Genomic DNA, 25,889 nt, shown 5'->3' on the forward strand with positions numbered 1-25,889 from the left:
TCCACTGAGACTACACTGTTATCGGTCACAGAACCACTGCGGCTAATCCTCGGTCCTGATTCTTACCTATCTGCAGCATTTGACACTGTCAATCACCAGATACTGTTAGCAACCCTGTCATCTTTAGGAATCTCAGGCTCCCCTCTTCACTGGTTCAAAGCTTACCTCTCCATCAGATCCTTCAGGATGTCATGGAGGGGCTCATTGTCCACTGCTCACCCCATGATAACTGGGGTCTCTCAGGGATCGGTGCTTGGACCGCTGCTTTTTCTATGCTTAGGCCCCATCATACGGGCACATGGCTTCTCGTATCACTGTTATGCTGACGACACCCAGATCTACATCTCTTTTCACCCTGACGATATCACGGTAGCAGCTCGCATAACCCGGCCACGACAGAACTACTTGTGTTTCCAGCACACCCCACGGTGCAACACGATATCACCATCCAATTTGGCAATTCCAAAATTACTCCCTCCGAATCAGCCAGGATACTCTGAGTCATATTTGATGAACAGCATTGCAAAAACAACGCGATCCTGCCGATATGCCTTATTCCACATTCGAAAGGTTAGACCCTATGTCACTGAGCATGCGGCACAACTTCTTGTCCAGGCCCTGGTAATCTCAAAGTTGGACTACTGCAATGCTCTCCTTGCTGTTCTTACTGCAAAACGCAGCACGCCTCGTCTTCGTTACAATTCTACACTCCTACACCCCATCAAGAACCCTTCGTTCAGTTCAGCAAATGAGCGGAGCCTTGTATTGCCTTCTCATAAGGGCAGTAAATCGCTTTCCCGCTCATTCTCCTTCACAACTCCTTCCTGGTGGAACATTCTTCCTAACTCGGTCCGGTCAACCACATCTCTCAAAACCTACAAAAAATTACTTAAAACCCATCTCTTCTGTGAATACTTGAAAGACAACTGAAACAAACTTTAATGAAGTATCGGACACAGCAGGATCCATTTGCAGCTTTATTTGGAACAATCAAACAGGCAAGGTAAATCGGGGACAGACAGAACAACGGAGATAATCCCAGAGCCGAAGTGAGTCACAGGCAGGGGTCGAGACAGGCAGAGAGCAATCAGAGGTCGATACAAAAATCCGGGTCGAGGCAGGTAGCAGAAGAATCAGAAGTCGGTATAACAGTCCGGGTCGGGGCAGGTAGCAGAAGAATCAGAAGTCGATATACACAAGCCAAGGTCGATAACAGAATAGCAAACACAATGAATAAACCGCTCAGAAATTGTACGCCGGGGCAATGCAATACTTCGCGATGAACTGAAGGTAAGCGGGTCTTATATGGATGGGTGTAGTTTAGCTGCAGGTGTGCATGCAATCAGTCCCAGGTGAATGGCATGATGGGATGTTGAGTTTGAGCCGGTTAATATACTGGTGAGTTTGTCCTACAGTGATGGAGAGGAGGTGGAAAGGAAGCCTGCTCTGTAACACAAACCCTCTCTCTTTCTCTCAACATGTAGTGGACATATCGCTTATTGCTCCCTGAATTCTTTGTAAGTCACTTTGGATAAAAGCGTCTGCTAAATGACTAAATGTAAATGTACATTTTTGCTTACACGTTGGTAAAAAACATCACAAACAACAATATTAGGCTCTGATATAAAAACCCCAAAGTATGTTGTAAGCCTAAAATACGCTATAGATCTGAATTATTGTTTAATGCAACAGGTGAGGAATGCTGAAACAGATCAGCTGTGAAACATCTACTCACAAGTCTTGAAACAGTTAGAAAGTGAAAATATTTTATTTATTAATGCAAGAATAAACTTAAACATTGTATGAACACAGAACAACAGTAAACAAAGTACTACTACTACTAATAATAACAACAATAATAATAATAATTACTGGCTAATAATAATAGAGTTGAACAAATAAAAAAGTCAGATGAATATATAAGGTTCACAGCGTTAGAGATTTTATGTCTTATAATTTAAACAGTTTTTTTGTTGGTTATGCTACAAACAGAATCAAACAAAAAAAATATGACAATAGAGGATTATTACGCAAGTATTTATGTATAAAGAATACAAAATTAAAAAATTATTTTATATTAAGGTTTGAGAAAATAATATTACAGTTATATACAGAAATTTAATTGGAAAATCATCTCTCAGTGCATTAATCATCGCTCTCTATCTCTCTCCCACCCCAAGGGTAGCCATTGCACCGCCAGCGTGCGTGAAATGGGTAAAACCTGTGTTGCACCAAACAAATATTTTCTTTATAACAATACACTCACCTAAAGGATTATTAGGAACACCTGTTCAATTTCTCATTAATTCAATTGTCTAATCAACCAATCACATGGCAGTTGCTTCAATGCATTTAGGGGTGTGGTCCTGGACAAGACAATCTCTTGAACTCCAAACTGAATGTCAGAATGGGAAATAAAGGTGATTTAAGCAATTTTGAGCTGGTTGATGTTGTCATAAGGACAGAGGACTCAGGTGCAGACAGCGGGTAAGGGGTTAACATATATTTAATAAATAATAAAACATAGACCCACGTGGGGTAACAGAACAAAACAGGGATACAATAACATGACAATACAGGACTAATACTAACTATACTTAAACAAGACTAAAATAAACTTTAAACGTTAGCTACACTAAACTAGACTAACAAGACACATGAACTCACCACACAAACCACAATGAACCAGCACAAGACAGAAGACACAAGGGCATTAAATAAGGGACCAAATAAAGCGGGGAACAGGTGAATAGCGAGATAACAAGAGGATGGGAACAGAGACGAGACCGGAAGGAGTGTATGGAAGGCCATAACAACAATAATTGCCTCTCTCCACATTAAACATGAGGTTCTGTCATGATCCTGCCACTAAACCAAGAGAAACATGACATGATGTGGCAAAATCATGACAGAAGCCTCTCCTTAAGGAGCAGCAACCTGATGCTCCTCAAGGCACAAACAAGACAAGACAGACAATGACATAGGCAAAACTAAATCAACATGATAAAACAATAAATCAAAACGAGCAAGCACAAGAGTCCAAGGGAAGGGGCACACCAGAGTCCAAAGGAAAGTCCAAACGAGGGCAGACACGGACACGATAGATGGCATGACAGCCAGCAGACACGAACAGTATAGCCGGCAGACACAAACAGGATAGCCAGCAGACACAAACAGGATAGCCGGCAGACACAAACAGGATAGCCGGCAGACACAAACAGGATAGCCGGCAGACAAAAACAAGATAGCCAGCAGACACAAACAGGATAGCCAGCAGACACAAACAGGATAGCCGGCAGACACCAACAGGCATGCACCAGGCTGGAATGGCCGCATGCACCGGGCTGGAATGGCCGCATGCACCAGGCTGGAATGGCCGCATGCACCGGGCTGGAATGGCCACATGCACCAAGCGGGAGTGCCTGGCTCTGCCAGGCGGGAATGCCCGGCTGGGGATCTGTCGCGGACAACAGGATTCCGGCGGCTTCGACCCTGGAGGGGAGTCCGGCCGTCTCAACCCTGAGCGGGTTTTCGGCAGGCTCGACCCGGGAAAGGTGTCCGACGGCCCGACTCTGGAAGAGAGTCCAGTGTTCTCGATCTTGAAGGGGAGTCCCGCAGCCTCGACCCTGGAGGGAACCCGGCGGCCTTAACCGCAACCACAACGATCCCTCTGTCTGGTGGGTCCGGTGTTGGCTGGTTCATTCTGTCACCTGCTGCCACTCTCCCTGTGTGATCAGTCCTCGTTAGTGTTTCCCTTTATCTAGTCCCAGTTACCCTTGTCTCTTGTCTGTTCATTGTCATTATCATCCCTGTTGAACTCACCTTGTTGGATTATTCCTGTTCGTGGATTATCTTGTTCCTGTTCTAAATTTGTGGATTTTGTTTATTAATTATTCAAAGGACTTCGTTTGTTTTGTCCCCCTTGTGGGACGTTTGAGTTTTCATTTGTATCTTGGTTTTTGTTAATGTTTTCCCCATAATAAATTAAATAAATGTTTAAATTAAAGACCAAAGCCTCTAGTGCCTCTTGAGGTCACAGGAGTGAGATTGAAATGTATTTAACTTTATATTTTATATTTTCAATGTGCATTGTGTACAGGCATCATTAATTGACGACGCTTTGAAGTGACGCTAAAGGGAGTGAGGATATGCCATTTCACTTGATTTAATTCCTCCGTCCTCGCATCTTTTCTTTGCTCCCTTCCCTCACCCCCTGAAGAGGTGGAGCCAAGACGCAAGGAAAGGAAGCAAGGAAAGGAAACGACTCGAGGATGCAAAAATAAGAATCGAGAAGAAAATTTCTTCAAAAATTCCTATTACCAGTTAAACCAAGAGAATTTGCTGTTGTTTTTGACACAATTCCAAAGGGTGTGACCGTACTTCAGAAAACTGTATTTCAGAAGGAATCAGCATGGTTAATCCTTGTGGGAAATTTTTCATTGAAAATGTTGATGTTTTAAACAAAAATGTAGTAATAAGTATATAAGGAATACTCTTAGTTCTGTGTTTTACCTGCAGCAAAAAAATTCGGTCTTCTTTATTTGGTAATATCTCTTGGGTTTAAGCTTGGAAAATGCCAAATAAGTTTTGTATCAATAACAAAATTAAGGAAATGTCTTACAAAATACTTCATAGAATTTTTCCTGCTAAGCATTAATATTGTATACCTGTGAATTTTGTGGTCAAGAAAGAGAAACCATTTTGCATCTTTTTTTTTCATTGCATTTATTCAAGATTATTTTGGAAAGATGTTGAATTCTATTTTAACCAATGTCTGAATTTTGACGCATATCGCATATTTCTTGCATGTAAATACCTCAGCTGAATCCTTAAGTAGTCCGTCAAAGCAAAATGTTCCCTTTCCACCGTGTTTGTTTTGTTTTTGTTTTCAGTATACCTGTGAATTTTGTGGTCAAGAAAGAGAAACCATTTTGCATCTTTTTTTTCATTGCATTTATTCAAGATTATTTTGGAAAGATGTTGAATTCTATATTAACAGAAAACTGGAATGTATGATATACATTTTTATATTTTATGTGCTTTTTATACAGAAAATTAGAATTTGAACATATTATACATTTGTTTATTCTATAAAGAAAATTCCGTATACATGGAAAAAGTGGGCACATTTTTCACATTTTATTAATGACTTGAAATTGTATATAAATCTCTTGGAACAAACAAAAAACAAAAAAAGCACTGAAACCATGTAATGCTCTGAAAACATTTAAATTTATGTAATTCTATTTCTTTCTTTTTTCTATTTTCGTTTCTATCTGGCAACGAATGTTAATGTGACTTAAATATGTTATACCTCTTGTTCTCATGGCATTGATTTATTAAAGCATTAAAAAAGAATTGAGAAGCACCCCCTGCTGTCTAGGCAACAACGGCCACTTCCGCTTCCTGTTAGTGTCCCCAGTGTGTGTAATCTTTTTTGCCATACACTCAAAAGTATCTATTATTCCAACACAAAACAGTACCTACTATTAGGGCATAGTATATGTAGGCGAATTGGAACGCAAGGCAGGCTATGTTTGTCTTATCACTACCCATCATGCATTTCGAGTGCGATGACGTGTCTGCGAGTCAGACCATTCAGACGGTGCTACGCAGGCAGGAAAAAGAGGTGCTACGCAGGCAGCAGTTCCGCTAGGTCTTCTGTTCGGAAATTACCAATGTCTGAATTTTGACGCATATCGCATATTTCTTGCATGTAAATACCTCAGCTGAATCCTTAAGTAGTCCGTCAAAGCAAAATGTTCCTTTTCCACCGTGTTTGTTTTGTTTTGTTTTTGTTTTCGCTGTGTGGATCGCTGCGGGATGCATTTTGTTTCTATCTTCCTGGTTTGGCCCCGGTCAGCTTCTGCGAGAAAGACGCGAGCAGCAAAGACAGCGAAGTGCCAGACTGCAAAGTAAATAAATACTACCATCTATAATAGATCGTCTGTGATCTATTATCACAGATTAAGTGAATTCTTAAAGTGAATTGCATGATGCTAGCTCGATGAGTTATTAGTGCGTCCGATAAGAAAGTGGTCATTGTTATCGCATTTATCGTTACAGTGTCATATTATCGACCCTAGTTATCCGAAGAAAAATAGAATGGCACAGAGCTAAAACAAGTTCAGGTGTGCAACACAGGGACAGATGATACTTTAGTGATACTTCAGTTACGTTTTCATTCATTACGAATTTAGTAGCCTTGTGAAACACGTAAGGTAGTTTTATTACAACACTTTTAAAATATGTAATACAACATTTCAATAAAAGCGTGCCAATTGGAGATGACTATACAGCGTTATAAACGCGTTCAACAAATGACAGTCTTGCTTCCAGTTGTCACATTGGCATTTTCTTGTTTTAAAGGGATAGTTCACCCAGAAATTAAAATTCTGTCATCATTGACTCTACCTCTTGTCATTTCAAACCTGTAAGAGTTTTTTTATTCCACGGAACACAAAAGAAGATATTTTGAAGAAACGTGGTAACCGAATAACATTCTTTTCTATTGTGTGGACAGAAAACCAATGCACTGTTCGGTTAACAACATCATTCATTGAGTTTAGGGTAAGGTTAGTGGTAGGTGTAGGTCTTTAATATATCAATAAGTTGCCATCATTTTTATAAATATAATGATTTACACTCTTTTATTATTGCATAATGTTTAAGGCACAACAATACTGAGGTGCAAATAGTAAAGTTATCTGCCACAATTTATAAGTAAATTGCATCAAACTACTGCTTTTAATGAATCCAAAGAAAATACAGCTTTTTCGGTTTGTGTAAACATAACCTACTGTAAATAGCCACTGCTTTTTAAACATGTAATTGCTTGTTTTGTGTGAATGTGAATGAGCTGCACAGTTTAACGCATTACTACACGCGTGTGACGCTCGTGCATTTGTATGTGTCTCTGTATGAGGACATGAACACATTAACTCCTTCTCCAGAGCTGATCTGAGAGTTTATTTCATAAGCATAAGAGAAAAGAAATCTCAACCACACACTCTTTGCGATGACCCGTCAAAATAAAAGTCTGGTAAACTTGAACATCCAGATTAAAAACACTATTATATTATAATAATTGCTATAGTAAATTTAAGTACTCTAGCAGTAAATTGATAAACCATAAACACTAGAGTACACTTATTATTTGACTAATATTTAATATATATATGTCATTCAAAAACAGTATCTGCAAAAGGAGTAATTTTACTGTCATTTACCATTGTAAATAATACAATAGTGTATGACAGTGTGTGGACAAGTATATCATTATTGTATAGTAAAAGAGTAGAAAACACAAAACTTAAAACAAAAAATGGAACTCAGGAAAAATCATATGGCCCCAATTTTCCCAATGTTAATGTCCTTCGTTCATTACCTGCCTATTTATGTGAAAAACTACACATAAATATTTTTTGCGAGTCTTTGGCCTGCGCTACAAAACTCTGTAAACCCCTGTAGCAACAGTGCTACGTGCAAAAACTTTAATGCACAGCCCTGTCTATATACTATAGATTTACTGACAAGATAATGACTCTGTTTACACCTGGGGCCGGTTGCATAAACTACTTAGACTAGACTGGTCGTAACTTCTTTAAATCAGTTACATAAAAAGGTAGATTGGGCTAATTGAAATATGAAAAGTAATACTGATTAGTCCTAACTAATTCTTAGTCTGTGAGAATAGCTGTGAAGACGCAGTCTTGGCCGCTGAGTTAAGACTGTGTCTTAACAGCTTAAATAAGATAGCAGTAAAAAACTGTTTTGGGATTTTGCTTGGAAGATTTCATGACTATACATCACCCTTTTCATGACCGTGACTAGGCCTTTTACTGCTGTACATGAGTGAATTAAATTATATATAAATAAATTATGGATGTTTTAACATAAACATTTTTTTGCTTCTCTTTTTGACAGTCAAGCATTGAGCTTTTTGTGAACAGATTGGATTCGGTGGAGTCTGTTTTGCCATATGAATACACAGCGTAAGTATTTCTTGACATTTATTACTGAACCGGTTGAAACCTTTTTGATATTTTATTGAACAACGGTGTTGTGAAAGACTCAAACCGGTGGGGTTAACTGGTTGTAGTAATAGTCAAACCTTGTTTGTGGGCTATAACTTTCTTATGCATTGGACTTCACGAAAAAGTGTGTGGCAGAAATATGCAGTGAAAAGGAGGAAGAAAAGTTTCATTGAGAGTAGTGATAAAGCTTACCGTATACTGCTGTGTTTATATAGGGGTTCTTGATGGGGTGTAGGAGGGTGTGAAAGTATGCCGGTGCAGATCCAGTGATAGTCCTGTAGGCAAACATCAGTGACTTGAATCTGATAAGGGCTTCAACCGGTAGCCAGTGGAGAGAGGTGAAAAGGGGTGTCACATGAGCCTTCTTGGGCTGTTGGAAGACGAGGCGTGCTGCTGCGTTTTGAACCAGCTGAAGTGGTTTGATAGCCTTTGCAGAAAGACCAGCAAGGAGAGCAACCTTGAGATTACCAGGGCCTGGACAAGGAGTTGTACATAGGGTGTATGTGTGTGGTTTAATTATTTAGTTAATTGTCAACTAAAAACTTCCTATATGCCTAACCCTTTGTCTTGTGTACTTTCTTTTTCTTACTCTTTCTTATATTCTTTCAGGTTTGATTTTTGTGCTGATCAGTCTGAGAAGCGCCCATCTGAGAACTTGGGTCAGGTGCTGTTTGGCGAGAGAATTGAATCGTCTCCATATAAGGTGCAACACACAATAGGGATGTTCATTTCTTTACAGTGGTTTAGCAGTGCTATTTCTTTACATTTATTTATCATTTCAATTGGAGTTTAAAAGTAATCGTGTTAAATAATCGGGGTCTCAATATTGGCCAAAATAATCGCGATTATTATTTTTGTCATAATCGAGCAGCCCTAGTCTGCGGTCATCCGCACATCCCTAAAGCACGTTTCCAAGACAAATGTTGACAGCCGAGTCCACAGTAGGACACACTGCTCATGTGTTGAGCTCATCCATTCGCACTTATCTTTGGTTGAGAAAGATTTGGAAGCTGCGCAACGCGTATGCGCGAGACAGGCGTAGAAAGTGAAAGCAACCAGTGAATCGTAGTAATGCACTCCCATTGTGTGTGTGATAACTTATCAATGACGACCTGAACTGTGCACGTCCGCAATAGCAGCGGGAAACATCAGTGAAGCGTGACCCTGTGCAGTTGACAAATCACACACAGACAGCCTTCACTGGAGGGCTGAAGACCTACTCTTCTTTCCACATGAAACAACAACTGGAAGAAATTCCAAATTTGCAGGTTGTGAATGCGTGAGTACTTGTAAAAATGCTCATGCTGTCTTGAAAACTGGTCGCAAAATGCAATTTTGTCTGGAGCCCTGATATAATTGTTTTTAATGTTTTGGCAGATGGCCATCTAGCAAACAGATACCCCATACCCTACTTCGTCCTGGCCCCGATATAATCGTCCATCGCGATGTTTCACTATAGGCATCATCCCATGCAAATTTTATAGACATTGCCCAACCCTTGTTTACACGTCAGTGATGAGCTGAGCTGTGACCAATGCAGCGACAGTAAAAAAACATCCGTCACCCAGGCGCGCAGCTCGGGACTCTCCTCTTCTCACACACATAGGCATACACTGGTGGGCTGGCGATATACTCGTCTTTTCAAGTGAGATATAACATGTATCCAAATTGGCAGGTCGCACATGCCTGAGTACTTGTTCAAAATGCTCACACTGTCTCAAAAACTGGTCGCAATATACAACCATTTAGTCGCAGTCTGGAGCCCTGCTTGAATACGACTATGTCTTATATAACAAAAGCTCGGGTTAAAATTTATGTCTGAATTCATCGCCCCTTTAAAATAAATCTGTGAAAAAATGTTAGAAGTCTGCGTCCTCAGGATGTCGCATGCAAAGTCATATGCATCGGACAAACATGACCTCCGGAGGACACCTTCGAAATGACACGCAGCATGTATTTGAATTTAATTCCAATTTAATATAAAAATCTTATCAGTAAATGGTTAATGTTTGAATAAAGAGTGTTGGTTCTCGTTTAGAGAAAAAAAATTCAAATGAGCATCCCTAACACACACACTTTCACAGATTCTGTTTATAATTTGTGATGATTATAAAAGTTTACACTTTGAAATGTGTCATCTGTTTTTGTCTTGTTATTTGCCTTCTAGTTTTTCTTCAAGAAAAATGAGGAATGCAAGAGTGTCTGTCTTAAACAATACAACACAGACAAAAAAACGGAGGATAAAGCTAAACTGGACTTCCTTAAGAAGGGCATGCTTCTCAATTACCAACACCACTGGTGAGGCAGCAATTCTCCTGTTCCTACAGCAGTAACAGCAATAACATGGCTACACACCTCTCATAGTGAATTGCAGCATCGTTGTGAATCACAGCAGTGTCAATACTACTGAACTATTCTAAGTGTGATACTGCGTTTATGAATACATGAGAGGGCTGGTTAATACTAAAACGTTATCACTGTATAATGTTTCATATCATTCGGTATTAATAATTGTGTCACTCACCCGCAACGTTTGCAATGCCTCCAGGTAGCTATTTCAGTCAGGGCAAGACCACGTTCCTATCTACTTGAATGGGGAAGGACAAATGTTTCTGAAATCGCTGGCAAACTATTTCCAACTAACAATTAAACCTGACATCAACTGTTCCATAACATTTGTTCCCTAAGCTTAAATTGCGCTAAGAGGGAAATGGAATTTCACTGCCCTGTACATATAGCAGAATTTACCATAAAGCTTTACTTAAATTTTTGAGGTTGTTTCTGCTACTGCACACACACAGGTTAGCAGATGCCTCAAAGCCTCTGTGTTTTGCCCTGCTCCAGTTCTTTTTGCTCCAAAACAGTCATATTAAGGGCTATATTCCTTCCCTATTCATGGTAATGGTAATGGCGCATCTTGTTAATATCTTATTTTAAGATAATCTTACAACTTTACTATATCACTGTTCACTGTCAAATAAATATATACTGACTCGTTAAAGTTACACATGTTCTTCAGTCAAGTTTTTTTTAAAACGTTCTGTTCCCTTTGTAATAAAACCCCTCTGTCTCAGGATTGTTGATAATATGCCGGTGACCTGGTGTTATGATGTGGAGGATAATCAGAAATTCTGTAATCCTGGCTTCCCAATTGGTTGCTATGTCACAGAGACAGGTCGGGCAAAAGATGCTTGCGTGGTCAATGTAAGTAAGCCATTTTACAAAGCAAGTTCAAGAGCTTCATTGTGTTTTTAACTTATTGTGCAAGCCTTATTTTCATGCAGGCTGACTACAACGACAAAGACACCTTTTACATCTTCAACCATGTGGACATAACCATCAACTACCATGTGGTTGAGAACGAGGCTGCTGGTGCCAGGCTGGTTGCAGCTAAATTAGAGCCTAAGAGGTATTTCCGACACTACAAATCAACTTAGTTCAAATTTGTTTGTTTGTAGACTGTTTCAAAGCAACAACATAAACAAATGTTACTGCGCATGCAAGCTTTTGTGGCCCGAACATAACTTCCGCTTCACATCCGCAAACAATAGAGTTCCTGCACATTATTTTTGATAACAAAAGAAACCGATAAAAAACTTAACTTGGTAGAATTTGGGAAAAATATCTAATTGCAATTTATTTGACAGACATTGCGATTTGATTGGTGATTTAATTTTAATTCAAGCTTCAGCTCCGAAGTTTTATCAGTAGTGTGCAGCACAGTATGGGTAAGTTACCCTGCTGAAAGAAAACAATAAAAAAAACACAATTCCTAATTGTTTCCATTAAAACCATTACAAAATTCCTTTTTTTATTGTGTGTTATGGGCATTATTCAAATAGGAATTACTGTTGTTCTGTTGTTCCCAGCTGCCAGATTACATCACATCAATACAATCCAAAAAACCAGTGTACAGTATTATAGATTATAGAAATCTCAAGTTTAAATGGCTCGTCAGGGAAACGCGCTGCACAGGTAGAGACGCAGGAGTATGACACAGTCTGTGTGTGCGCATCAAGTTTAAATGGCTCGTCAGGGAAACGCGCCGCACAGGTAGAGACACAGGAGTATGACACAGTCTGTGTGTGCTCATCAAGTTTAAATGGCTCGTCAGGGAAACGCGCCGCACAGGTAGAGACGCAGGAGTATGACACAGTCTGTGTGTGCTCATCAAGTTTAAATGGCTCATCAGGGAAACGCGCCGCACAGATAGAGACTCAGGAGTATGACACAGTCTGTGTGGGCATCAAGTTTAAATGGCTCAGCAGGGAAACGCGGCGCACAGGTAGAGACGCAGGAGTATGACACAGTCTGTGTGTGCATCAAGTTTAAATGGCTCATCAGGGAAATGTGCCGCACAGGTAGAGACGCAGGAGTATGACACAGTCTGTGTGTGCACGTCAAGTTTAAATGGCTCGTCAGGGAAACGCGCCGCACAGGTAGAGACGCAGGAGTATGACACAGTCAGTGTGTGCACGTCAAGTTTAAATTGCTCGTCAGGGAAACGCGCTGCACAGGTAGAGACGCAGGAGTATGACACAGTCTGTGTGTGCATGTCAAGTTTAAATGGCTCGTCAGGGAAACGCGCCGCACAGGTAGAGACGCAGGAGTATGACACAGTCTGTGTGTGCACATTAAGTTTAAATGGCTCGTCAGGGAAACGCGCTGCACAGGTAGAGACGCAGGAGTATGACACAGTCTGTGTGTGCACGACAAGTTTAAATGGCTCATCAGGGAAACGCGCCGCACAGGTAGAGACGCAGGAGTATGACACAGTCTGTGTGCTCATCAAGTTTAAATGGCTCATCAGGGAAATGTGCCGCACAGGTAGAGACGCAGGAGTATGACACAGTCTGTGTGTGCGCGTCAAGTTTAAATGGCTCGTCAGGGAAACGCGGCGCACAGGTAGAGACGCAGGAGTATGACACAGTCTGTGTGTGCGCGTCAAGTTTAAATGGCTCGTCAGGGAAACGCGCCGCACAGATAGAGACGCAGGAGTATGACACAGTCTGTGTGCTCATCAAGTTTAAATGGTTCATCAGGGAAATGTGCCGCACAGGTAGAGACGCAGGAGTATGACACAGTCTGTGTGTTCATCAAGTTTAAATGGCTCATCAGGGAAATGTGCCGCACAGGTAGAGACGCAGGAGAATGACACAGACTGTGTGTGCGCATCAAGTTTAAATGGCTCGTCAGGGAAACGCGCCTCACAGGTAGAGACGCAGGAGTATGACGCAGTCTGTGTGTGCACGTCAAGTTTAAATGGCTCGTCATGGAAACGCGCCGCACAGGTAGAGACGCAGGAGTATGACACAGTCTGTGTGTGAGCATCAAGTTTAAATGGCTCGTCAGGGAAACGCGCCGCACAGGTAGAGACGCAGGAGTATGACATAGTCTGTGTGTGCTCATCAAGTTTAAATGGCTCGTCAGGGAAACGCGCCGCACAGGTAGAGACGCAGGAGTATGACACAGTCTGTGTGTGCTCATCAAGTTTAAATGGCTCAGCAGGGAAACGCGGTGCACAGGTAGAGACGCAGGAGTATGACACAGTCTGTGTGTGCATCAAGTTTAAATGGCTCATCAGGGAAATGTGCCGCACAGGTAGAGACGCAGGAGTATGACACAGTCTGTGTGTGCACGTCAAGTTTAAATGGCTCGTCAAGGAAACGCGCCGCACAGGTAGAGACGCAGGAGTATGACACAGTCAGTGTGTGCACGTCAAGTTTAAATGGCTCGTCAGGGAAACGCGCTGCACAGGTAGAGACGCAGGAGTATGACACAGTCTGTGTGTGCATGTCAAGTTTAAATGGCTCGTCAGGGAAACGCGCCGCACAGGTAGAGACGCAGGAGTATGACACAGTCTGTGTGTGCACGTTAAGTTTAAATGGCTCGTCAGGGAAACGCGCTGCACAGGTAGAGACGCAGGAGTATGACACAGTCTGTGTGTGCACGACAAGTTTAAATGGCTCATCAGGGAAACGCGCCGCACAGGTAGAGACGCAGGAGTATGACACAGTCTGTGTGTGCACGTTAAGTTTAAATGGCTCGTCAGGGAAATGCGCCGCACAGGTAGAGACGCAGGAGTATGACACAGTCTGTGTGCTCTTCAAGTGTAAATGGCTCATCAGGGAAATGTGCCGCACAGGTAGAGACTCAGGAGTATGACACAGTAAATGTGTGTGCGCGTCAAGTTTAAATGGCTCGTCAGGGAAACGCGCCGCACAGGTAGAGACGCAGGAGTATGACACAGTCTGTGTGTGCACGTCAAGTTTAAATGGCTCGTCAGGAAACGCTCCGCACAGGTAGAGACGCAGGAGTATGACACAGTCTGTGTGTGCACATCAAGTTTAAATGGCTCGTCAGGGAAACGCGCCGCACGGGTAGAGACGCAGGAGTATGACACAGTCTGTGTGTGCACGTCAAGTTTAAATGGCTCGTCATGGAAACGCGCCGCACAGGTAGAGACGCAGGAGTATGACACGGTCTGTGTGTGCACGTCAAGTTTAAATGGCTCGTCAGGGAAACGCGCCTCACAGGTAGAGACGCAGGAGTATGACGCAGTCTGTGTGTGCACGTCAAGTTTAAATGGCTCGTCATGGAAACGCGCCGCACAGGTAGAGACGCAGGAGTATGACACAGTCTGTGTGTGAGCATCAAGTTTAAATGGCTCGTCAGGGAAACGCGCCGCACAGGTAGAGACGCAGGAGTATGACATAGTCTGTGTGTGCTCATCAAGTTTAAATGGCTCGTCAGGGAAACGCGCCGCACAGGTAGAGACGCAGGAGTATGACACAGTCTGTGTGTGCTCATCAAGTTTAAATGGCTCATCAGGGAAACGCGCCGCACAGATAGAGACTCAGGAGTATGACACAGTCTGTGTGGGCATCAAGTTTAAATGGCTCAGCAGGGAAACGCGGTGCACAGGTAGAGACGCAGGAGTATGACACAGTCTGTGTGTGCATCAAGTTTAAATGGCTCATCAGGGAAATGTGCCGCACAGGTAGAGACGCAGGAGTATGACACAGTCTGTGTGTGCACGTCAAGTTTAAATGGCTCGTCAAGGAAACGCGCCGCACAGGTAGAGACGCAGGAGTATGACACAGTCAGTGTGTGCACGTCAAGTTTAAATGGCTCGTCAGGGAAACGCGCTGCACAGGTAGAGACGCAGGAGTATGACACAGTCTGTGTGTGCATGTCAAGTTTAAATGGCTCGTCAGGGAAACGCGCCGCACAGGTAGAGACGCAGGAGTATGACACAGTCTGTGTGTGCACGTTAAGTTTAAATGGCTCGTCAGGGAAACGCGCTGCACAGGTAGAGACGCAGGAGTATGACACAGTCTGTGTGTGCACGACAAGTTTAAATGGCTCATCAGGGAAACGCGCCGCACAGGTAGAGACGCAGGAGTATGACACAGTCTGTGTGTGCACGTTAAGTTTAAATGGCTCGTCAGGGAAATGCGCCGCACAGGTAGAGACGCAGGAGTATGACACAGTCTGTGTGCTCTTCAAGTGTAAATGGCTCATCAGGGAAACGTGCCGCACAGGTAGAGACTCAGGAGTATGACACAGTAAATGTGTGTGCGCGTCAAGTTTAAATGGCTCGTCAGGGAAACGCGCCGCACAGGTAGAGACGCAGGAGTATGACACAGTCTGTGTGTGCACGTCAAGTTTAAATGGCTCGTCAGGAAACGCTCCGCACAGGTAGAGACGCAGGAGTATGACACAGTCTGTGTGTGCACATCAAGTTTAAATGGCTCGTCAGGGAAACGCGCCGCACGGGTAGAGACGCAGGAGTATGACACAGTCTGTGTGTGCACGTCAAGTTTAAATGGCTCGTCATGGAAACGCGCCGCACAGGTAGAGACGCAGGAGTATGACACGGTCTGTGTGTGCACGTCAAGTTTAAATGGCTCGTCAGGGAAATGCGCCGCACAGGTAGAGACGCAGGAGTATGACACAGTCTGTGTGTGCACGTCAAGTTTAAATGGCTCGTCAGGGAAATGCGCCGCACAGGTAGAGACGCAGGAGTATGACACGGTCTGTGTGTGCACGTCAAGTTTAAATGGCTCGTCAGGGAAATGCGCCGCACAGGTAGAGACGCAGGAGTATGACACAGTCTGTGTGTGCACGTCAAGTTTAAATTGCTCGTCAGGGAAATGCGCCGCACAGGTAGAGACGCAGGAGTATGACACAGTCTGTGTGCTCATCAAGTGTAAATGGCTCATCAGGGAAACGTGCCGCACAGGTAGAGACTCAGGAGTATGACACAGTAAATATGTGTGCGCGTCAAGTTTAAATGGCTCGTCAGGGAAACGCGCCGCACAGGTAGAGACGCAGGAGTATGACACAGTCTGTGTGTGCACGTCAAGTTTAAATGGCTCGTCAGGGAAACGCTCCGCACAGGTAGAGACGCAGGAGTATGACACAGTCTGTGTGTGCACATCAAGTTTAAATGGCTCGTCAGGGAAACGCGCCGCACAGGTAGAGACGCAGGAGTATGACACAGTCTGTGTGTGCACGTCAAGTGTAAATGGCTCATCAGGGAAACTCGCCGCACAGGTAGAGACGCAGGAGTATGACACAGTCTGTGTGTGCATGTCAAGTTTAAATGGCTCGTCAGGGAAACGCGCCGCACAGGTAGAGACGCAGGAGTATGACACAGTCTGTGTGTGCGCATCAAGTTTAAATGGCTCATCAGGGAAACGCGCCGCACAGGTAGAGACGCAGGAGTATGACATAGTCTGTGTGTGCACGTCAAGTGTAAATGGCTCGTCAGGGAAACTCGCAGCACAGGTAACGCAGGAGTATGACACAGTCTGTGTGTGCGCGTCAAGTTTAAATGACTCGTCAGGGAAACGCGCCGCACAGGTAGAGACGCAGGAGTATGACACAGTCTGTGTGCGCGTCAAGTGTAAATGGCTCGTCAGGGAAACTCGCAGCACAGGTAGAGACGCAGGAGTATGACATAGTCTGTGTGTGCACGTCAAGTGTAAATGGCTCGTCAGGGAAACTCGCAGCACAGGTAGAGACGCAGGAGTATGACACAGTCTGTGTGTGCGCGTCAAGTTTAAATGACTCGTCAGGGAAACGCGCCGCACAGGTAGAGACGCAGGAGTATGACACAGTCTGTGTGCGCGTCAAGTGTAAATGGCTCGTCAGGGAAACGCGCCGCACAGGTAGAGATGCAGGAGTATGACACAGTCTGTGTGCGTGCGTCAAGTTTAAATGGCTCATCAGGGAAACGCGCCGCACAGGTAGAGACGCAGGAGTATGACACAGTCTGTGTGTGCATCAAGTTTAAATGGCTCATCAGGGAAACGCGCCGCACAGGTAGAGACGCAGGAGTATGACACAGTCTGTGTGTGCGCGTCAAGTTTAAATGGCTCATCAGGGAAACGCGCCGCACAGGTAGAGACGCAGGAGTATGACACAGTCTGTGTGTGCATCAAGTTTAAATGGCTCATCAGGGAAACGCGCCGCACAGGTAGAGACGCCAGGAGTATGACACAGTCTGTGTGTGAGCGTCAAGTTTAAATGACTCGTCAGGGAAACGCGCCGCACAGGTAGAGACGCAGGAGTATGACACAGTCTGTGTGTGAGCGTCAAGCTTAAATGGCTCGTCAGGGAATTAAATAAATTAAATAAAATGATATTTTTAGCCTCTAACCAGACCACTTGTCATGTGCGTCCAATGAAACCGCCTATAAGCCAAAAACATGGGTCTATATTGTGTATCTTTGCAATATAATGATACGGTATAATGTATAAATCATTGGTATCTAAATATGGTTATTTTATGTTTTAACTCTGTTTAAAGCTATAAGCACTCCAATGTGGACAAACCAGATTGCACCGGACCTCCCATGAGCCTGAGCAACAAGTTTACTGGAGAGATCAAGATTCCCTACACTTTCACTGTGAAGTTTGTGGTCAGTCATTCAGATACTTTTCTTTCAACATGTTAAATATATACATCAGTGTTTTGTATATACAGTATTTGTATATGAAGAGTTTGGTTCCAAAATGAGATAAAACTGTTTCAAAGATTTTTCTAAAATGTTTTTTTTATTGTGCAGTCCAATATATATCAAACTGCAGTTGGTTTGTTTTGATTTTAGCCATAATAACAAAATAATGCAGCTAACTAACACAACAAAACACAGTAAAAACATGATAAAATAATTAAAAACATGATTTTAGAAAATAGATTTCAGAAAAATGTAGTTATCTAACCAAACTCTTTATGTATACTATATATATATATATATATATATATATATATATATATATATATATATGTTTACTGTACACACACACACATTATAATATGGCATGCCGTTCTGGAAATTAAAGTATGAATATATATATAATTGTTTAAATATATGGAATGAAAGTCTGAATATATGGAATGAAAATAGATTATATTAAATTTAAGAACTAATATATGGATTGAAACCTGAATATATGGAATGAAACTGACGTCATCAAAGCACCATCTTGTGTTTTTATTTGTGATTGTTCAGGGACCCGTTTCAATAAGGAGGTTCAAGCAACACTGAGTTAAAATATGAACTCGGAGTTGATTTACTCAGATAATCGCTACTCTGAGTTTTCTGTTTCAGAACAGCTGGTTTCAATGAGTTCAATCCACTCTGAGTAAGTTTACTCTAGGTTACGCTTGTCATCGCGGCTTTAAAAAGCCACCATCAATTGAGCGAAGATAACACGATTCGCCATGGCAAAAAGCGCTCCGTTTATTTCTCGGCAGTCGAGAAATAATATATATATATATATATAAACACATATATACCTAAGATTTTTGTCATGTAGGTGCAATCCTTCTGCAATAAAAAGAACAGGGCAGCAGCTGAAAATAATATATAAAAGCATGATTCAGTCCGGTGAGTTTAAATGCTCTTGCTTGTAGGATGCCTGACTGGGAAATGTTTGATATATTTAATAAACTGGCCTTGAATTATAAACTGGCCTTGAAAGTTATGAGGATATCATAACTAGAGTATCCCGTTTTCTTTGGTTAACTTGCTCTTGATTTTGCACTTACCTTGCTTTCTGAAACGGGTCCCAGATGTTGAACAATGAGTGATCTATCTAGTAGCAGCAATGTTAAGTAACAATGAATTAACACGCTGGTGAATGCGTGTACAGGCCAAAATACTGGCAATCTGACTCAATACGCTTCTAAACGATGAAGAAATACATTTGCTATTTCATCGTGGCAGCCATTTTAAAGTAATCAAGTTGACAAGGTTGTTGTTCTGATATCAAGGAAATAAATTATTTTACTTTATTCAGTATTATCAAGTTTGCACTTTCATTCCATATATTTAGTGTTTCATTCAATTTGTTAGGACTTTCATTCCATATATTTAACACTCATTCCAGATATTAAAGTTTCAATCAATAATTTCATACTTTCATTCAGTATATTCTAGTTTTATTCTGTGTATTCAGACATTCATTCCATATATTCATACTTTCATTCAATATATTCTAATAAAATATATTCTCGAAAAGAAGACAATCACTACTTTATTTATGACTTTATTTATGTTTATTTGTATGTGGTACACCAGTTTGCACAAATTCTGCAGAATATATTAATGTTATGTATATTTGTTAATATTTGGTGCGCATAAAAAAAAAGAGTATTCTCGCAGATTTCACATGTCAGATCGCAATGCAAAGCTGTTAATAGTTGTAATAGATTCAAACTCTCGATGAAGCTCGTGGCGTGAGGGATGTGACGCGGCTCAAGCATGAAATAAACAAGGCAAGAAAGAGTCATCCTGCCCACCCCTAGTTTATTGCACTAATTGCAGCGTTGAATAACTTATAACTTATTTTATTACTGTTGACTATATTTTGAATAGTAATTGTAATATTGTTAGTTTCATTTGGGAATCTATTAAAGGTAATTTGGAAACAGATGAGCAAACAGATGTGGCTGCACTTACAACCATGCAAAGTTTATTTCACGACATAAAAAAATTGTGCTTCACACAGATCTAAAGTTAAGAACAGTGAGGGACTGTTCAGATTTGAAAAGACGAATTTCAAAATGTGGACCGTTTATCTCAAGCAAATAGATAACAAACATTAAACATCACTCAGACTGAATGTGTTCATAGTTTAAAAAGTGAGTTTAGAGTTTTAAAGGAGAGTTCAAATAGATTGATGTAATCACCAACATCTTCAATAAAAACGCGAGACAGTAAACTGGATTTACAAGGATTCTTTACTGTATTTAACTGACGTGCTGTCAAAATCTGTTGGAATGTATCACATCATGTGATGTGACCATCTGATATGCTTGGTAAAGTAGTTATTTCTTTCTCTTATTGTATTTTTAACAAAACAGAGAGAGAATGTTTAGAAATGTAAAAAGGCAGCTTTAGCACGTGATCTCTAGTATAATGTTAATGTGCATGCGGCCTGTGCAACCCTTTGCAGTTAGCTTTTAAATAGAAAAAATAAAGCGAACTATAGACATCATGTAAACCCTCCATTATTTTCAAATTGCTTATTGGTTTACATCAACTGAATCAATAAACTTGCTAAATATCAAGTCAAGTATTAAAATCATCATCATCGTCATACATCTCATTCCCCTTAAAAGTAGTGGAGAGAAAGCTGATGTAGTTTAAAAGTGCTTTCAGTGTGTAAATTCACATTCTGCTATGTGCGTTTGTTTACATTGCACCGGTAGTTTCTCCCATCTTTCGTGCAGTGTACAACTAAAATATGAGATGTCAAACTTAAGATCAGATATGCAAATACACAGGGGCAGTAGGTGGTATGTCCTCTTGAAACAAGCTAGCCTGCCTGCCATAAAAGAAGAATGCGTTCAGTGAGCGCCTGTTCAAGGTAAATATGCATAATAAAACACAACATAAAGTCCAGGCCAGGTCCTCTCTCGTCGTACCCTCCTGCTGCTCGTTACAATGCGTTTCTAATGAAAAATGCTGTAAGGCTATTACAACGTATTAAGTCATACATCTCTCTATACTCCAGGTTCCTTTTAAAACTATGGGTATGTTTATGCAACAGGCCACAAGTGTTCTATAAATGAGCTTATTATATTAGTGTTGCTGCAGGGTACTTGGTTTTTGTAATCTAACTGTGGTTTGGTGTAGGAGGATAAACTGATTCGCTGGGCCTCTCGATGGGATTATATTCTTGAGTCTATGCCACACACCAACATTCAGTGGTTCAGGTGAGATGTGTCCAACACTGTACATAGGATATGACCCTGTTCCTAATGGCTCAGCTAATGTGAACGCTTGTCACCAAAGTTGGATTGTAAGGGCTGAGGCATTTGGGTTAGGGTCTGTATCGTATTATATAATACTCTTCTTTAGCAAATGAAACATGAATAATATACACTCAGCTGTTGTGTTTTTCTTCATTAGTATCATGAACTCTTTGGTGATTGTACTCTTCCTCTCGGGGATGGTCGCTATGATTATGCTTAGGACGCTACATAAGGACATTGCTCGATACAATCAGATGGACTCTGTGGTAAGTTCAGTAAGTTCAAGTTTGTCTGTTAAACATCAGTCTCTCCAAGGTTTTGTGATCATAGAATTCAATACAAACTGCAAATATTGTCTTTTTTCTTGTCAAAGTGCCCCAGAATGCATAGTTTACATGTTATAATTAAAAGAAATTCTTATGGTCAGGATATCCCCAGACCCAATGCTACGCACTACCCCCACTACCAAACAATACATGAATGTGAATACCACTTGAACACAAAATCCACAGGACAGGACAATCCACTTTTTGTCCATATGGATAATTTTAAACTTCTAGTCTTTAACTTTAAGTCATTCTTTCTCTTTCCCCAAATCAGCTTGACTGTATTACAGTAGATTTATATTAATTTATGTCAGACAGAATTCACAATGTTTTCTTTGGGATGTTTTCTGTACACTCAGTTTAAATTCTAATATACTGTTGAAGATGGAATTATTATATTGATTAAGCGGGGAATTTAACAGCTTTTTTTAATGTATACAGAAAATCCAGTGTTCGAAAGTTGAGACGTCTATAGGATATGCTTAACATTATACATCAATCTTGTCACTGTCTATTACAAACGCGTTGAAGTCTCTTCTGAATACATACATTTAAGTTCTTTACTTTTTGTGTTCAACTATCGTTAAATGAATTATTGCGGATTGCAACAAAATTGTCATTATGCCTAATATAAACAACTCATCTTATTTGACATTAGCAGAAGATATTTGCACAAACCATCAACCTTCTTCATTAAATATTTAGGTGACCGTTAAACTATTAAACATTTGAACTGATATTTCCATAATTGGGTAATTATAATAGTTTGTTTTTGTGTTGTTATTTTTGGTAAACAGTTGCCTGTTTAGTCATGTGACATTTAATTACTAACATTAAAGACTATTTTGGGGGGATTGGGTGAGGGTGCGTGCAGTCTTCCTTTTATATTGTTTCTTGGCTGATCACACATCCAGCTGCATCCAGTTTTAAAATGAGTAAATTTTGGTCACCAGCTCCGCAAAAATAGTGCAAATTAATATTTTTGGTCAGTTACAGTTCTGCTTTTCTTCTTTCTTTTTTTCAGGAGGATGCTCAGGAAGAATTTGGGTGGAAGCTTGTTCATGGAGATGTCTTCAGGCCTCCCAGGAAAGGCATGCTGCTGTCTGTGTTCCTAGGCTCAGGAACCCAGATCTTCATCATGACATTCGTTACTTTATGTAAGTGTATGGAGAGCTGACCAATAACATGAGATTGAAGCCCTGACGATTTATTTTGAACGAGTTAAAGTATAAATAAAGCATTACAGTACCATTTGGAGTCATAAAACACAGGCATTATGCTTTTAAATCTTAAAATTCAACATTGACATTTCTTCGAGTCAAGTCAAGCCAGCTTTATTTATATAGCGCTTTTTACAATTTTCATTGTTACAAAGCAGCTGTACAAGAAAACATTGACTATAAGTAAAACATAAAAGGTTATGGAAGTCAAAACACAGGTCAAATATCAGACACACAATAAATTCCTATATGCAGTGTTAATTAAATAAGACTATCAAATTCTAGCAGCCCCCCCGGCCAGGCAAACAGTGCTAAACAGTATGCAAACGGTGGTGAGGAACCCAAAACTCCATTGGAGGAGAAAAAAAACCTCAGAGGGAAACCAGGCCTAACCAGGGGATTCCAGTTCCCCTCTGGCAAAAACTGCAGCCTCTGCACAAGCTCGACAGTGCTTGCACAACAAGGCAAAATAAAAAAAAGTTAGATTTAAAATTATCGGTAATAATCTAATAGTGGCTGAAGTTTTGTAGAGTCGCCACGTCCTTCGTCCAGCATTTGTCAGGTCTGGGAATGGATTGCGCCCTGTCCGCTCTGGTAACCTTGGAACAATGAGACAAGACTGGCTGAGAGTAGAGTACTGTTCTGCACTCTTTGATGCAACAAATGCATCAGTTGTTATTGGAAGTGTCCCTGGTTCCGGTTGATCTAACTAGTGCAGCCTAGATCTTTGAAATATATGTATTATGATAGTCTAGTGTATGCAAGAGTAAAAAGATGCGTCTTTAGTCTAGATTTAAACTGACAGAGTGTGTCTGCCTCCCGGACAGTGCAGGGAAGACTGTTCCAAAGTTTAGGCGCTAGATAGGAAAAGGATCTGTCGCCTGCACTTGATTTTGAAATTCTAGGTATTACCAACTGACCTGACACCTGAGAGCGTAGTGCACGTGATGGACTATAATACGTTAGAAGTTCTCTCAAGTAGTGAGGAGCTAAACCATGCAAGGCTTTATAGGTAATAAGCAAGATTTTAAAGTTAATGCAATGCTTTATAGGTAACCAGTGCAAGGTTGACAGAACCGGGCTAATATGCTCATACTTTTTTGTACACGTAAGAACTCGAGCTGCCGCATTTTGGACCAGTTGGAGTTTTTGTAATAGGCCTGCAGGGCAACCACCTAATAGTGCATTACAGTAATCTAGTCTTGATTTCATAAAGGCATGTATAAGCTTCTCTGCATCTGATGGTGACAGCATATGACGTAGTTTAGATATATTTTTAAGATGGAAAAACGCAATTTTACAGGTGTTGGCGACCTGGTTCTCAAATGACAGAGTACTATCGAATATAAAGCCAAGATTCTTAGCTAAAGATGAGGGTTTTTTGGAACATCCATCAATAGTTAAGCAGTATTCTTGGTTGTTACGTAGGGCGGTTTTCGGTCCGATAAGTAACACTTCAGTTTTGTCCGAGTTCAGTAATAAAAAATTGCTACTCATCCACTTTTTTATATCGACTATGCATTCCACTATTCGATGGAATTGCTGTGTTTCGTGAGGCTTCGAGGAAATATAAAGTTGCGTATCATCAGCATAACAGTGAAAGCTTACTCCGTGTCGCTTTATTATATCTCCTAGAGGTAGCATGTATAATGCGAAGAGCATAGGCCCTAAGACTGAGCCCTGTGGTACACCGTACTGGACTCTTGATTTGCGTGATACCTCATTGTTTATTGCTACATATTGAAAACGGTCGCATAAATAAGATCTAAGCCATTTCAAAGCTATTTCCTTAATACAGACATCATTTTCGAAGTCTATGTAGGAGCATGCTGTGGTCAATGGTGTTGAATGCAGCACTAAGATCTAGCAGCACCAATAAGGAGATACAACCTCGGTCGGACGCCATAAGCAGATCATTTGTAACTCTAATCAGAGCAGTCTCTGTACTGTGATGTGCTCTAAATCCAGACTGGAAATCTTCATTAATCTCATTCCTTTGGGGTCCAGATGGGTTTTTTGACAAGGGGCCTTATAACAGCCACCTTATATGCTTTAGGCACATGTCCTAATGTCAGAGATGAGTTAATAATGCTAAGTAGAGGATCTATAATTTCTGGGAGCATCTCTTTCAGGAGATTTGTAGGTATAGGGTCTAACATGCATGCAGTTGATTTAGATGATCTAATGATTTTAGAGAGTTCATCGTGATCTATAGTAGAAAATAAACGTAATTTCTCCTTAGAGGCGCTGTAGTTAGTCGTTTGTTCAGCGGGATTCACTTCTGGTTGCATAGTTATAATTTTTTTCTCTAAGATCTTGGATTTTATTTGTGAAATAGTTCATAAAATCATCACTGCTATGCTGGTATACAGAATCAGAAGTCGCTGACGATTTATTTTTGGTTAATTTAGCCACTGTATCAAATAAAAACCTAGTGTTATGCTGGTTTTCTTCTATTAGTGTTGAAAGGTAGGCAGATCTCGACGTTTTTAGGGCTTTCCTGTATTTTTTAATACTATCCTTCCAGGCAATACGAAATACCTCTAATTTAGTTTTCTTAAAGTTGCGCTCCATTTTTCGTGCCGCTTTCTTTAGAGCCTGAGTGTGTTCATTTTTCCACGGTGTCGGTCTCTCATTTTTAATCTTCTTTAAGCGCAGAGGAGCAACTATGTCTAGCGTTTCCGAGAAGGTGGCATTAATATTTTCAATGGTAAAGTCAAGATCTTCAACGTTATTACTCATGCTAGAGATTTGAGATAATTCAGGCAAATTATCAAGAAACGCATCTTTTGTAGTCGAAGTTAATGTTCTACAATATTTGTAACTTGGAGTTTGATTTGCCACCATTGGGTAGTGAAGCAAGCATGATACCAGATAACTTCGACCACTGCATCAACAACACCAGTTTGGGGACAATTTTAACTCCCATAACATCATGACCTGTGTGTGTGCGTCCAGACCAGCTGCAACATTTAATAAAAGCGTTTCTTAATTATAAACTGCTGCTGCTCGCTTGTTAAGACCACAACAAGCG

General features: G+C 41.1%; 1 protein-coding gene across 2 annotated transcripts in view; it reads left to right on the forward strand.

Annotated features, from left to right (window-relative positions):
- The first annotated feature begins 5,564 nt into the window (after nucleotides 1-5,564).
- tm9sf2 (transmembrane 9 superfamily member 2) overlaps nucleotides 5,565-25,889 on the forward strand; it is a 32,479-nt gene continuing 12,154 nt past the window's right edge. Inside the window, exons 1-10 of one of the 2 annotated variants that reach the window (XM_079462868.1) lie at nucleotides 5,565-5,915; nucleotides 7,927-7,994; nucleotides 8,646-8,739; nucleotides 10,204-10,334; nucleotides 11,111-11,240; nucleotides 11,321-11,445; nucleotides 17,854-17,965; nucleotides 21,191-21,270; nucleotides 21,467-21,584; nucleotides 22,660-22,792. In XM_079462868.1, the coding sequence (XP_079318994.1) occupies nucleotides 5,760-5,915; nucleotides 7,927-7,994; nucleotides 8,646-8,739; nucleotides 10,204-10,334; nucleotides 11,111-11,240; nucleotides 11,321-11,445; nucleotides 17,854-17,965; nucleotides 21,191-21,270; nucleotides 21,467-21,584; nucleotides 22,660-22,792 (1,147 nt within the window). In that variant the 5' untranslated portion in view covers nucleotides 5,565-5,759. The remainder of the gene's footprint in view (nucleotides 5,916-7,926; nucleotides 7,995-8,645; nucleotides 8,740-10,203; nucleotides 10,335-11,110; nucleotides 11,241-11,320; nucleotides 11,446-17,853; nucleotides 17,966-21,190; nucleotides 21,271-21,466; nucleotides 21,585-22,659; nucleotides 22,793-25,889) is intronic. The other variant, XM_079462869.1, reaches the window with a different exon arrangement.

Source organism: Barbatula barbatula, assembly GCF_947034865.1.
Source record: "Barbatula barbatula genome assembly, chromosome: 8".
NCBI classification, from domain to species: Eukaryota; Metazoa; Chordata; class Actinopteri; order Cypriniformes; family Nemacheilidae; genus Barbatula; species Barbatula barbatula.